General features: G+C 33.3%; 1 protein-coding gene across 1 annotated transcript in view; it reads left to right on the forward strand.

Annotated features, from left to right (window-relative positions):
- Positions 1-15,870, forward strand: part of LOC147075085 (uncharacterized) — a 53,079-nt gene that overhangs the window by 19,589 nt on the left and 17,620 nt on the right. Inside the window, exons 2-3 of the mRNA XM_085943094.1 lie at positions 8,247-12,177; positions 14,973-15,184. Of these exons, the coding sequence (XP_085799220.1) occupies positions 8,592-12,177; positions 14,973-15,184 (3,798 nt within the window). The 5' untranslated portion in view covers positions 8,247-8,591. The remainder of the gene's footprint in view (positions 1-8,246; positions 12,178-14,972; positions 15,185-15,870) is intronic.

Here is a 15,870-nt window from a genome sequence, read left to right on the forward strand (position 1 = left end):
CACTGGGTTAAGTATTCGAAATGTGTTATACATTTTGTATTGTTGGACAAATAGAGTGTGATTCATTCTTTCCTACAATATAGAAATGACTGAAGGGTGTCATAATTTATTATATTTTTTGTTTAAATATATTTTATAAAAATGTTATCCGAATGGACATTGTGACGCACGACCGAACATTTATAAATTTATTAAGTATGTTTTTAAATCACCATACAAGCCTTATACCCGTTCAGACGTGCATGGATTTACTGCTGACAGTACGCATTATAATATATGTATGCTATAAAAATAAAATACACGCGTGCACACGTTGTATCGTGCAAGTTGCAAGATTGCATGCATGGATCAAAAAAGTTCAGTAGCATCTGAATTGGTCTGAATTTTCACACGATAGTTGGAACTTGCATAACGTATTCGCATGCGCAGTAGAACGATAGTAGCAAACCTGTCGGAAAAAAACGAACTACGGTATTTTTGACGTTTACAATTTTTCACAACCAGTCAAATAGCACCATAAAATCATAGCAACCCGTCTCGCTTAAACTTGTGTGAACAGTAAGTTATTATCAAGTTAGTTGAATTTACACACTATTGGTACCAGTAAATCCGTGCATGTGTACAGGCGCTTATGTTACGATAAATCATCGTATCTTATAACTATTTGCCGAATTCATGGATTCGGCTCGGCCTACGAACAGAAAAGTTCACTGGACTTAAGACATAGGTGCATATCATATCATAGCGAAAACACAACATTATTTTGTTTTTTCTACGTAAAACACTAATTTTTAAATCATTTTATGGTAGTAATATGCTCAGTATAATAAACCCGTACAAAATATGTTATAAATATCAGCAATGTTCAACAAAATGTTATAAAATCGACTATAAAACAATTTTACAGTTCGTTTGAATTTGAATTTAGAAGCCAGTGTGCGGTCTGTACAAATTGACGGGTCGATGACCTCTACGCCGCGACGAAAAGAGACAAAGCTATACTATTAATAGTACAACCAAAGAGGACCACACTACTATTTATGTATAGTGGGATAATGCGATACAAAAAAACATTGTGCGATCGAGATAACGCTATTGGAAAATTCTATTGTGAAGAAGAGATAAATAATGTGAGGGATGAAAGCCGTAGAAAGAGAAAAATATAGCGTGAGAGTGTATACTGTTAGACAAGGATAGATAGTACGTCGAAACACAGACAAATTTCTGGGGTTGCCTCAATTGAAATGTTCGAATTTTCGTTTTCTGATATTATTTGATTGCAAATAACATTGGACGAGGGTTATTTTTCAATCTCATTTTATAACGGGGGTGAAGAGTGTACACAAAACCACACACCAACCTGTTTAATTTTTAAGCTTTATTTTTCGCTATAAAAAGGGCAAGATTTACAATAAATGTGATAATTCTCTTCTGTAAAATTGAATTAAATAATTTATCTAGCAATTAAAATTCATTCTGTTATATTTTTTTATTTCCTTTGTTACTTGCAACAATATTATTATCAAAGATGTCGAATGACAGAAAACTACAGAAACTAACTAAACAGAAAAAAGACTAATAATTATTTTGCATTGAAGATTCTAAGAAGCAAATTATTTCACAATCTTGCTATGAGCTTTATTTGCTAACGAAACTTGAAACTTAAACTTGCTATGATTTGTATGGATTAAAAAAATGTTAGGTAATAATAATAATATTAATGTCATCAATTCAGTGTTGCCAACTGCTAACTAACTGTATTAAAATTAGCTAGATGACAGAAGAAAATGTTTATAAACTGGCATTTCAATAAAATATGTCATATTTATTAACACTGTTTTTACAAGTAGGATGTGGTATTTTACAACTAATACAAGTTATAAAATTGTAGTTCCAAATTCAACCACCCGGGGATTTATGTCGGTATGTATTTAACGTAATTTTAAAATTAAAGGTTATGTTTCTTATAAAATATCACGTCCATTACAATCAAATCAAAATATAAGTGTTATAAAAGCTATCATTATTTATTAAAATAATTAATTATTGTTTTTAAATGGTAATATTCTATTAGTGAACCTCATCAAATTTTTAACTGAAATATTTTAAGGATTAAATTGTTTTTCCATCGTCATTTGTAATTCGTTCCCATGAGCATTATTAAAATCTCAAAAATGCAACGAAAGAGACGGTCAAATAGAATTTGCAATGAGGAAAAGCAGGATGTATAATTTGGCAGCATTTTCCTGGAGCTGCGTATGAGAGAGACGCCGTTAGTTGAATTTGGGAGGGCTGAAAAGAGAGAGATGACGCCTTTAGGGACGAATCCTTGGTAATATGCAACCATGCAACTCTGCGTTCTAAAACTTACACAACGAGGAAAATTCTAAAACTTCATTTAATAAAGTAACTGAAATTTAATTTCGAAAGTCTCAATTGGATACCATCGAATATGTTTTAAAATTACATATTCGTGTATAAGTAGGGGTTTTAGGAGCAATTTACAATGTTGGCTGTATTGTTTCATAATTCTATTATCTTCTTAATCCATGTTCAGACCTACAGTCCCTCAAAGAACACTGATCGCTCGCCAGCCTTCTTAAACCTTTCCAGGTCGTGCACTAATTAAGTAACTATATCATATGTGTTATATGAGTAATATTTAGCGCCCTTCCAGGACACCAAAATCTGGTTCGTTTGATTTTAATATCTTGGGGCAGAACCAATATCTTGTGACGATAACCTGCATGATTTCAGAGGTGATTTTTCATGAAGCAGATGTACAGACATCTCAAAAGAATGTTAATTTTTCACAATCCGAACACTGAAAATCGATTTTTTTTTTAAATCTTTGCAACATAACATTATTTGCTATTTTTTAATACCCAATCGCACGGCGATAAATTCGAAAGGGGGCCTCAAAACTTGTCATCGCTTAGGGTCTCTGCGTATAAAAAAAATATTAAAACAATATAACTAAAATAAAATAATTATTGAAAATCCCAGAAAAATCACTTATCTTCGTAGAGATCGTATGGAAGCGATTGAAAAAATTATGAAACATCATAATAATATTATCTAGTATCTACAGTTACTATTCGTCATATATTTTAGACCGGTTTATTTGATCTAATATGTAAATTTTATAAAAATTATAATTATTGGTCACTCAATTTAATAAGTAGACATTTTTATTTTAGTATTAAAATATTGTATTGGATAGTAATTGGTACTTATAGTATTAATTCCGGGATTTAAAAACACTGAATCCGAGACTACAATCCCTGCGGGTCTATTCTATACATAAGCCTGCTTTCGTCCGCTAAAACCGCTAACTAGGGTATGTTTGTATCAAATTATTAACACGTATTGTAACAATTATAATTAGCCGGTATTAATTGTTGCAATAAATGATATATTTTAACGGCATGCCCCCTGCATGTGCTAAAATTTAGAGCATGAGCGATAGAGAGAGAGCGAGAGAGAGACAGTTCCGACTGATTAACTGATTACAATACAATTACAATTATAATATTTCAATATAAAATGTATGTAAAAAATACTAACACATTATCACGTTAGCACGTTAGCGGTCGATAGTCGCCTTTTGTATAGAATAGACCCGCTGGTAGAGTATACGTTTTGTAACTTTGCACTTTTTTGCACTTTCTACTATACTGATACGAGTATTTACCTAATTACCTCGCATAAAATTAGATCAAATTTAATGATATTTAGTTGTATTAATATATTATGTAGTAGGTAATAAATAAATAGGTAGATAATATATGTAAAAAAAATATTTTTAGAATATTAAGTAAGTACATGATTTTCATCCTAGAGTCGGAGTGTAAAGTTATGAAGTATATACTCTAGCTAATTAATAAATTAGCCTAAGCGACACTATTGAAATTTATTTACGGCAAATAGAAGCATTGCATACAGACGTGTATCATAGCAGCAATGCTTGATTTTGAAGATGAATAACCACATCTAACAAGAGTAGAAGTGAAAATTACGCAAATATCCAATTTATACATTTACACTAGGTACAAGAAAATAAGTAAATTTTCTACGATTAGTCTGTGTGTAATGATAATTATTATTATTAGTGATTTTTTCGACCATCCTACATACTTTGAGATGCAGTGTGCAAAATATAGAACTGCATCGTACCGTAGACTGTGAGCGTAAAAGAGACAGACCCATATGACTGAATTGGAAAATGTATTTGCTAGAAAGAGACGTCTGCCAGCCAAAATATCCCGGACCGTTTGCTGGGAGATTTATTGAGCTGGCACAGGTTTCGTAACAAGAAAACGTATTCAACTGTGATTGGATATGTCAGTAATTAAACTTTTTTTTTTTTTTAACTTAATAGGTATTTAACTTACAGAATTTGAAAACACTTCTGAGAAATATATAACCATTATACAAAATCGTTTTTGAAAAAAGTATGATTCCTAGCAGGATACGATCCTACGTGATTTTTTAATGGTTATACATTTCTCAGAATTGTTTTCAAATTATGTATATTCAACAAAAGAATGTTACATTCTTAAATCTTGTGAATTATTCGTTTAATAAAAAGAATACGAATGAAGAAGTAGGTACTGATAAGTCATACCGAAAATTGTATGATAAATAAAAATGTAAATTAGTTACCATGTCGTTTCTAAGCGGAGCATATAGGCCTCTACAGGGTGAAGGTAATGTTGATATTTTTTAATATGAGGAATGTTTTTGGTCATTAGCTAAACCCATTGGATCATTACATTAAATCAGACATAGAACAATCATCATGTGTGTTTTAACATATGCCTTCAGAGAAGGCTACTCTACCGACCAGGCCACAGTGTGTGCTCCCATAATATCCTCAGTAATATTTTAGATACTACCGGAAAATCAAAATAATAAAAAAAATGGGACAGTTAATGTGTAAGGTAAAACTAATCATTTCGCAAACTAAAAAAAGATATTAATCTGAATCACTATGATGTCCTATAGTTTCTCGTCATATCGTAATAACTACACGTCATAATGATCGTATACACCATAAAATACTATTATGTCAAACCTCTCTGTTCTAACGATAAGTCTTATTTCGTTTTAATTAGTCACTAATGGTATTCTTTTTTATACAAGTGGTATTTGTTATAATATTTGGATGTATGGTTTGCTTGTAGAATTATTTTATTATGAATTCTGCAATATCCCAATAGCTAGTGCACCTTTTTGGCATAGATACTTACTATACTTGACGTATATAACAAAATATAGATCTCGTCAAATTTAAAAATATAATATACTTTCTCAAAGACTAGCTCATGACCTTTTCCTTGTATGGATATTATTACATAATATTATATTATTGATTTAAAATTTAGCTAACGGACCTAATATTAACGCCATAAATCGTTTCGTTTTCCGTTTGTCAGCTGTGGTTTAGCGATTTTTCGCGCGCGTGAAATTTCACTTTGTATAAATTATTTTCCTTCACGAAAAATTAAACAAAATTTTACACTGTAAATTAGATTCATTAAATAAACAGCAAGCCTCGGTTTATTTTTGGATTTTATTATTCATTTTTTCATTCCATATGAAACAAATACCTACCTGATTAAATTACATTCAAATAATGTGGATACTAACGAAAGAGTTTGGACTATACTGACTATACTAAGATGAATCATGTCAAGTTTTTGTATTACAACATTTGAGAGCGACTCCAAAACGATATTCTTCATGTTCTTGGCGCTACGTTCTTATGTAGGTTTTGGCCTTCTTTAGCATCCGCATTCATCCAGGTCTGCCCAAATCTGCTTCCCTCAAGTGTTTGATGAGTTCTTTAAATCCAACTCATTCATTCTATATACTTGGCCCAGCTACCTAAGGCTGCGCAATTTAATAGACTACGTTGTGCGGGTTCTTGTAATAATATTGTATCTCCATCCCCACCCTCACAGTGGGTATAGGTAAATCATTCTACAGTGGCACCATAAGCGATTCGCGCGTGGATTGAATTGCTTGCGACAATGCCTGTTTCAATGCTAGCAACCAATACCACTACAACTGCAAACCGCATTTGCCGTACCCATGGTGCCACTATAAAACGATTTACCTATAATTGGTAAGTACGTGGATGCCCTACCACGATAACGTGTTCCGACGTTCTCAGCGGTTATGACTCTCGGACTAACTCAAATTTCATGATTAACTATTTCGTAGCCAGCCCTCCGCATGAGTCGATTTTAGTGAGTAATGTTTTACCAAGTGCATAGCCAACATGTCAGTGTTGCCATAATATAATTTACAAAAACATCGCTTGTAAAATTATAACATTTGAATAAATATTCGATATCTGGCAACACTACGACACGCACACTGTCACACATATTTTCGAATAACCCAGGAAAGGGTCGCGGAGGAAGCGTGAAGGGGGCGACGCAAGTGCATGAAAAAGTTCGTCATGTTTCGAAGGACAAACACATGCAATAGCTCCATCTATATTTTTCAATAATCTAAGTTCGTAGCATTTCTGCATATAAACACTACATCTGTTTATGTTTATAACCTATATCTATGGTGACAATGTCAATATTGATAATATTATATTATAATATTACCTATGCAATCTTCATAACAACTATTACATTGAGTGTAGGTACTGTAGCAGTAAGTACATATCACCAGACAAAGTGTTTAGTTGATCGCTCGGTTTCGCGACTAGTACAATAATAGAATACGTACGACAAACAGCTCTGCTTAACTGACCGTTTGAAAGAATATAATGCCACGTAGCACAGTGGATAAATTCAATGACTCATTTCAGTGAATACTTAGATCGATACGTTATGGATATTTCAACTCGAATAATTGTTCAATTTTAAATTTCAATTTATTTTTCAATTTCAATTGTGGACAATATTGTCGACATTACAAATTATAAGTTTAAAACGTTCACAACATGACATAAAACATTATTATAATGAAAAAAGTAATAAAAACGATAAAAATGAAAATATAAAGAGAGAACATAATATAAACATACAAAAGCAGTGAAAATATAATTATAAATCTATAGAAGTTCAAAGAAGTACACCGAGTTTGCTTAGGAGACCATATTTTAGAATTTATCTATTGATGCCCATAACAATTCGTTATTAAGTTCGAAATAAAAAAGAAAATGTACATGAAAATAAAATCTTATTATCTATTATGAAAAACCACTTCAGTGGGTACACAACACAATAAAAAATCATTCATTGCAGTACGCGAGTGCCTGAATGGAGGTGTTGAACATGTCAATAGAATAGTTATACGAAAGAGAAAGAATCCTTGGCATTCAAGAACAAATATAGAAGTTCGATTTATAAAAAAAAATAACATCAAAGGAGTCACAATTTTTTGTCTGTCTAGTGGAGGCACAAAACGGGATCATGCTCTTTAGTCCGGAACAATCGAAGATTGAACGTACAGTTTTAATCATAATCAAAAATGTTATGTTAAGTTTGTCGGCTTGTTTTTAACTAGGATATATTAGTATCTTATGTTGACTTGTTACTAATTTTTGCAATATTATGATATGTTGATTTTATTGTACTTTTTTTAAATTTCGAATTTAATGATAAATTGTCATTTGTTATTGTTATTATATTTTACCTGCCTGTTATATTTTTTATTATTATTCTGTGTTTTACTCTTGTGTTTTATATATTTTCTTTTATTGATACATGCGCCGTTTATAAATAAATAAATTTCATACTAAATAATGAAAAAAAAAATTATATCCTTATCGCAATTTTGTGATTCGATGTTATATTATAATTAGCAATTTTTCTTTTGCCACAATACGAATCATTAAAACACTATAAGGCAACCTCTTACAATTCTTAATAAATAAAAGGCTATAAAATGGAAATGTAGTTATGATAATGTAACCAAACAAAAATGGCCACACAAGGAATGTCAGTAACCTTTTCGATTTTGTTTTGTCGTCATACTTTGTATAGATAAGACGAAGCTACTCGTTGAAAAAGTGTTATTGTTAATCATTAAATTATTGTATAATATTTTATAACATAATAACATTAATAACAAACGATTGGAGATTGCATTTTTATATGAAAACTGACATAAAAGCAACAATAAAATGTTTTTTCTGTCCAATACAATAAAATATGAAATCCATGGAAGATAAATCAATATAATTAATTACATAATACCCTTGTTGATTATTTTTTCAGCTGTTTAAACCAGTATCTTATGATATTATATTTTTACTATAATATTCATGAAATAATATTATGTTGCATTACGAATTTCATTATAAATGTACCAATGTTAAAAATATTTTTCAAAGCCATCATAACAATTATATGAAAACGTAACCCATATGGCGGTCATTCTTGGATCGCTTCCAATACGCAACCATCAACGCTCGCGCAGGCCAGTTTTATCTACTCATCACAAATACCACTGCCAAAAACATTCAGCCAATTCAGTCGTCCGAAGATACTCTTCGGGTACAGTCGTGTAGAGAATACAGTGCGTATTAAAGTGATAAACAGCGATTTTTAAATCAAGTGACGATGAGCAAGAAATCGAAACACCACAAGCCTAAGGGTCCAAGAAACCCTCCGCAAAATGCGACATCAAATGATGAACCAACCCTAGTACCGGAAACTGAGCAAAGGGTGCCTAATCCAAAGCCGGATCCACCACCACCTGTTGACGTGAAGCCCGCCCCTGAGCCTGTGCCGGTTGCAAAACCCGCAGCACCTGTTAAAAGTGAAAGTGCACCTGCTGCAGGTGAAGCTGTTCCAAGTGCTGCTCCTGTTAAGCCTAAAAGGCACCGAAATAGAAAGAAGAAGCATACTGATTCTACAGGAGATGCTGGAAATATTTCTGAAGGTGGCAGTGCAGAAGTTAAGCAGGAATTCCCAGTCAGTGATGTGAAAAAAGTTGAGGAAAAACCAAAAGTAGTGGAGCAACCAATTATTAAGCCGAACGTAGAAAAAGTGGCTGAAGATAAAAAGGAAGGCACAGGAAAGGGTAAAGGAACTGATCAGGGTAAAAAGGGTGATAATAAAAAAGGTGAAAATAAGAAAGGTGGTGGGGGTAAGACGGAAGATGATAAAACCAAGGCAAAGCAGCCGGATAAACAAGAGGTGGTTTCTGAAAATAAAAATAAAGGTAATCAACAGCAAGTGAAAGAAAATGTTGCGCAAACGCAAAAAGGTGGAAATAAGAAGAATGAGAAAGTTGAAGAAGTAAAAAAAGATACACAATCTGCTAAGACTACAATTCAAGTTGAAGAAAAGAAAGAAATTGAAATTATTAAAGATGATAGTTTAACTACGGACGAAAACGATTCAACGGGTTTTGTAGAAGCAAAATCCGGTAAGAAATCCAAATCTAAGAACAAAAAGGGAAAAGAAGTCAAAGAGGAAAGTTCTCCAGCTAAAATCGATACATTACCATCTGTAGCTCCTGAGCCAACATCTAAAGCTCCGGTTGAGTCTGCAAAGATTCAAGAAACACCAGCCACAAAAATTGTTGAAAAAGTTCCTACTGCAGAAGTCCCTAAACCTGAAAGTAATTTGCCTGTAAATGTCAACGAACAAAAGGGCAAAAAAGATAAAAACAAAAAAAAGCAAAATGAAAAAGAATCAACACCAAAACAGTCAAATACGCCCACACCTAAGGCTGAAGTTATCAAAGTTGATGAAATGAAGGAGTCAATAGCTCCAGAAGCGCCACCTAAAACCGAAGAATGCAAAAAGCAGCCAGTTGAAGAAAGTGACAGTTTAGATGATATACTACCGTCGTTGGCATCATCGATAGAAGAAACACTAAAAAAACTTATTGTTTGTGAATCGGATGAACTTTTTGGTCAGCAATTACAAGCCGAGGAAGAGAAAAAGCGAGCATTAGAAAAAAAAGTTAACGACGAAAAAAAAAAGTCTGACAATTTGGTGCCTCAAACAATAACAGAAAAACCAGTTACTGTAGAAGATAAAGGGGATAAGCCAAAAGATGTGACGACAATATGTCAAATTATAAAACCTCCTGAAGATATAAACCTATTATCTAAAATATTGCATCCTGAAGACATACCTAAGCCAATACCACTGCCATTTGTTCCTATTCATCCAGTTCCTGAATCGCCCACCGAAGCACCTCCGAAATCTCCCGAAGTACCAAAAGGTAAAGAAAAGAACAAGAAAGGTGATAAACAAGATCAGAAAAAAGGAAAACAAGAACCGGCCTGCCCGCTTATGAATGTCCAAGCAGATGCTTGTAAGCTTCCACCAGTGTCCGATAAAAAGGAAATGCCTAAACTATCAGATATTATGCCAAGTTTTTCGGGTATTGCAACTTCATCAGCTGAGAAGGTGCCTCAAGCAGATATTAAAGCTTGTCCAATCACAGAGAAAGTTAGTTCACCGAACACACCACCGCAGTCACCAAAAGTAGACAATAAGCAATATGACCCACCTGTGATGAAAAGTACTATATCTGATGAACTTATATCAGCATTATTATCTGATATTCCTCCAGAATTTATTGCAAAAGAATTAAATCCTGAAATACAACCCCCAGTATGTAGTTTACCTGTAACTAAGTCAGAAACTGTGAAAGAGAACTTACCAGAATGTGTAACAAGCCCAAAAGTTTCAACTCCAAAAGATCTGATTTCTGAAATGTCCTTTAAAGCTCAAGATACCATTTCTCAAATAAAAGATGTCATTCATGAACAATTAGATATCAAAAAGCCTATTGATGTTGTCGACAAAAAGCCTGATGTGTGTTCAATTAAACCATCGTTGCCCACATCAACGTGTGAGATTAAAAAACAAGAAATTATTGCACCGATAGTTGAGAATGTAAAAAAAGTAGAAGAAGTAATATCAGTAGTTTGTGAAAAGGGAGAAGAGTATAAACAAAAAAATAAGAATAAAAAGCAAGACAAAAAGAAACCAGATCAGGCCGAACAAAAACAGAAAGGTAGTAATGAAGCACTAGTGCAAAATAAGGGAGCTTCTGAAATAGTTCCTGCTGCAGTCACTGAGCAAAAAGCCGAAGATGTCCCTAAGAAGGCTGCTGAAGAAAAAACTAAATGCGACCCAGCCGCCGAAATCAAAACTGAAGTCAACCCACCTGTATCACCAGCAAATGTTGACTCTAGTAAGCCAACTGACTCACCAAAACCAGCCAAACGACAGAAAGATAAGAAAAACAAACAAGGAGGAAACAAAGATTCAGAATCACAGAATGTACAGACACAGTCTGCTTCGTCAGAAGGAACTGCTAGTGCCCAGACACAACAAACTACAGAAAAAACTGCAAACAGTCAAAAAGACAAGCAAGCCAACGATGGCAAATCAAAGACAGAGCAAAAATCAGGACAAGACAAAAATTCTAAGGGTAAGGGAAAAACTCACTCTAATACCCAGACAGATATCACAGATGCTGCAAGTGGAACTCAACAGCCCCAAGAGACTGATTCAGAAAAAGTTAATATTATCAATCAGGATTTTCAGTTGCTTAAGGCCACAGATTTAGATGCAGATGGATCAAGTAAAGACGATGGTAAGGACCCTAATAGAAATGATCCTAAAACAGGGAAGAGGTCGCCGTTTAAAGATCATCCAAAAAACTTGCTTGGTCCATCAAACATTCCTGCCAAATCGAATAAGTACGACTACAAAAAAGAGAAAAATAAAGACCCCGAACAGGCAGCTGATACAGCCAAAACAAAAATGAAAGATGTCAGTCCGCAGCATATGCCAGTCGTTTTGGATCAAAAATCTGGACAAAGCCCAAAGATGCAGAAAAGGGCTGAAAATATATTGACAGAACAGAAAACTGTCATTAGCAGTAGTCCAGATAAAAGTAATATTGACAAATCTATTAAGCACAAGCAGCAGTGTGTAGATATCAATAATAATATAATTGAAATGGACGAAGAAGAAGAGTTTGTATATAAGTACAGCTTTAGAACAGTGTTTATTGCGAACGCTTGCCACATTTGTAAAATACAGCTGAAGGAAGACAGGGTCGTTTGCAGATTTTGTCACTTGGTTGGATATTGTAGCGAGAAACATAGAGATGACGACTGGATGCAACACCAGTCATTGTGCTACTCCATCTGTACATTATCACACGTTAAAGGTAAGAATTTTCTAAACACTACATTTCTTTTTAATCTTGTCGCTACAGCCTCGTGTGGGTATTCGCCCCCTCCAGCATCTGCCTCCATCAAAGTTTGTCCAGTTTAGGACTCTCAGAGGCTTTAAATCCAAAGTATACACTATTCCTTCATCTTGTCAAAGATTAACAAGGTCATTCCGTTTTCGCGAATGTCAGTTAATTTGTCATGTGTGACTGTGTAGACTGTCTAGCCAATTTTATGAACTGTACATCATGCGGCCTCCTGTACAAAGCGTACATGTCCTTATTGTTTCTCCATCTCCACCCCGATTCTTCTATATTCTATATTATTGTTGGTCATTTCTTCTTATTCCAAGACGATCGTCATGGATTATTTATTCACCTTTTCAAATATATTGTATTATTGTGACAAACAATTCTTCTTTCTTTCGACCATGTCCAATCCTAATAGGATCATATGGGCTTCCACAGAGTAGAGGTTTGTATTAACAGATTTTGTTTTTTACGAGAAATGGATGTCAGCCACTTGCTCAACCTATTAGGTCCATACCCTGACTCACACAAATTGAAAAACAATATATTGTGTACTTGCCAGACCCAGGATTCGAGCCTGAGACTCACGGCGTGATAGTCCAACGCTTAAGCCGCGCGGCCACCGACTGTGACAATTGGATCCTTTTAATTATTTGCATTGCGGCTTTTTAAATTGACGTGAAAAGTGGATGGCCTACAAAAGCAGATTTTTCGGCCAAAAAATACACATTCATCCTAGATTTCTTTTGCCTCTAACTTCAACTGAATTAGAAAGCACAAATAATTTGTCATTTCCAATGATTTTGCACACAAAATAAGAGTTTTACCTTCTCGCGGTGACTAAGATTCCGACGGGTTTAAGCACATTATTTGCTCAAATAACTTGCATAATTTTTAAAATATATAGAAAATAGAAAATACATAACATTATCTTACTTGTAGATTTAAAATATAAAAACTGCACAATAATAATAATGTGTTCTGTTCCATTTGATGAACGCATTTCTTGCCTGTTTAATCCAGCATCTCATTTACATGCCTTTGACCCACATTTCAATAACTATTGAACCTACATATATTTTAAATTATCTACTGAGGTCGATCTACTCTAGATGAGGGCCTCACCCAGCTCCTTTTACTATTATTTTCTCATTGAGCTATAAAACTCTAACACATCATCGCTTACTTCTGTCAGTCTCAATATCCATTGGTTTCTGTCTTTTGGTCATTTATTTTGTCTTGCTTTAAGGGTTCACGTTTTTCGTGCATATATGAGCACTATTTGTACACATTGGTTGAACACTATTCATTAGGCACAATCAGAAGACACTTTTAAAGATATTAATCAAGTGCCCAAATGTGCAATATGCCGGTTTGGTTCTGCGAGCAATTTTGTCATACATACATTAAATTGATATTTTTGTTCGAGATACACGTAGTTGTTGGCCCGCTCGATTTTTAGTGTAATTGGTTAAGACCACTTTTTGGTTAGCAGTTTGTCACTACATATGTCTCTGACAGTAAAAAATTATGTTTAAAAAGCTGCGAAGACATCTAATTTCGTTATGATTATTTTTAAGCCAATGTATGGATAAAAAACGACAACTCTGACTTCAGTCAATTAACCAGATTCGAAGATGCAATGCTGCAATCGGATCTTATAAACCGATTTCAAACTTCATATATATATATATATATATATATATATATGTGATGTTTCATAACTACAAGGCTAGCATACTCTGATATACGTTGCATTACGGCCAAAACACAGAACTGCGTAGGAAGATGCTGTAATACTATTATTCCTGGCATTCAATTAAACGTTCAAAGATAACTTCTGAAACATAAACACAAAATTCCAATATTTAATGTTTAAAATTCGAAATATAATTTGAAAAACAGGACTTTAGTCATACAATAACAATCGTTTATAGAATCATTTTGTTGTACAAACAAGAATTTTCTCACATTTGTACATTAAATTATTTACAATGGCAAGTCGAGTTTAACATTTACCAGCCGTCACTTTGTGGAAAAAAATAGCTGTATAGAATTATATCATAAATGGTTGACTTTTTAAAAATAAATAATAATATGTTGCTGAACATAACTAAAAATATTTTTGATTATATTCCAATTAACACCAGACGGTTTTTTGGGCAAATCTTTCAGTAAAAAAAGGGAAAATCCATTATATTCATAATAGACTGTTGTTATTATTATGTACTTACTGTAGTTTCAAACAATCTCCAGACGATGTGTCCAACTTGGCAGTTTTTCATAGTATAAGACAAGTAGGTACTAATTAAAACCGAATGTGGTTATTATACAGTGCATGTGAATACATAAAATAAATAAAGCACTACCTAAGTATCAAAAAATCTGATTTCAAAATGTAGAAATGCGCCATGGTCAATAATAGCCTTTAAAAAGTCCAATGTACCACCAATTAATTCTGTATGGCTAAGAAAAAAAAATATCTAGGACCTAGGTGATATTTTTGAAAGGTACTATGTGCCACTTGATAACACTCATTTCTTATGAAACAGTTTCTTTCTATCAATCGATTAATATTTGTAATTTTAAATTCTTATTCACTAAAAACCCTTTATCTCATTTTTTACTTGTGTTACGTGTAGTAGTTATTGAAGGTTGTCATTTTTGTTTTTACGCACAATAAAATCACACTAGGTGTATATAATGCATTAAAACTCGACGTCTTTTTAATTATGTATCTACGTAATTTTGGTTATTTGTAGGAATTGACCACATCTATGGCGACGCCAAATCGCTGAGCGGTCAAGACTACCGTCTCCTGAGAATGCAGGCCATAGTTTCGTGCGAGAAACTCCTGAAGAGAAAGCTGTGCCCCTGGGAACAAGAGGTCCTCTTGTATCCGAGAATATGCTGCGAAGTCAGCTGCAGGGAATGCAAAACTAGCGAGCTGAAAGACTGCGAAATGTGTGGGCAGGTAAAAAAAGATTTCATAGAGCTATTTTCGATCAAACTTATTTTCAAACTTCGTAGGTGAATGTTGTGTTTTCAGAAAAATCTCTACACAAACTGTACGATGATATTTATAACGCTTGACTTCCAAACACATATTATGATATAATATTGCCTGACTATGTTATGAGAGGTAATATATTTTTTTTCATATGTAAATTTACTATCCATCAGTGACAGATAGTTCCAAAGTAACAAAAAAAAATGTACATTATTTGGGTAGTCATACTTCAAGAATGCAAGATGATTTTTATTACAGTATTTAACGAATTACAAAAGTAACTATAATTATATACCTATATGCTACTTTTTTACATGTGTATATTCACATATTTTTTCTACTTATTAGTATATTTTAACTACGAATATTTATCTTCCAATTTTATTTTATTCTTGAGATAATAATTACAGCAGAGTTTTAAACCAAACATTTACAGTTGAAGACAAGATCGCCGTCCGTAGAATGTTATTTTCATATAACCCACTATCTATGCAAAACAATCTATGAAGCCATTTTAACTATTACCCTAGTTGCCTTCTTACATATTCGCTTTCATATATCTACAAAATTATATTAAGCCTTAAATAAGTATTTTAACATATTCATCATTCATTAATGTTTTAATAACCAAACACTCAACTCACAAACTT

This window comes from Rhyacophila brunnea, unplaced genomic scaffold (assembly GCF_057557595.1).
Source record: "Rhyacophila brunnea isolate RB1 unplaced genomic scaffold, BYU_Rbru_1.0 scaffold_15, whole genome shotgun sequence".
Classification (NCBI taxonomy): Eukaryota; Metazoa; Arthropoda; class Insecta; order Trichoptera; family Rhyacophilidae; genus Rhyacophila; species Rhyacophila brunnea.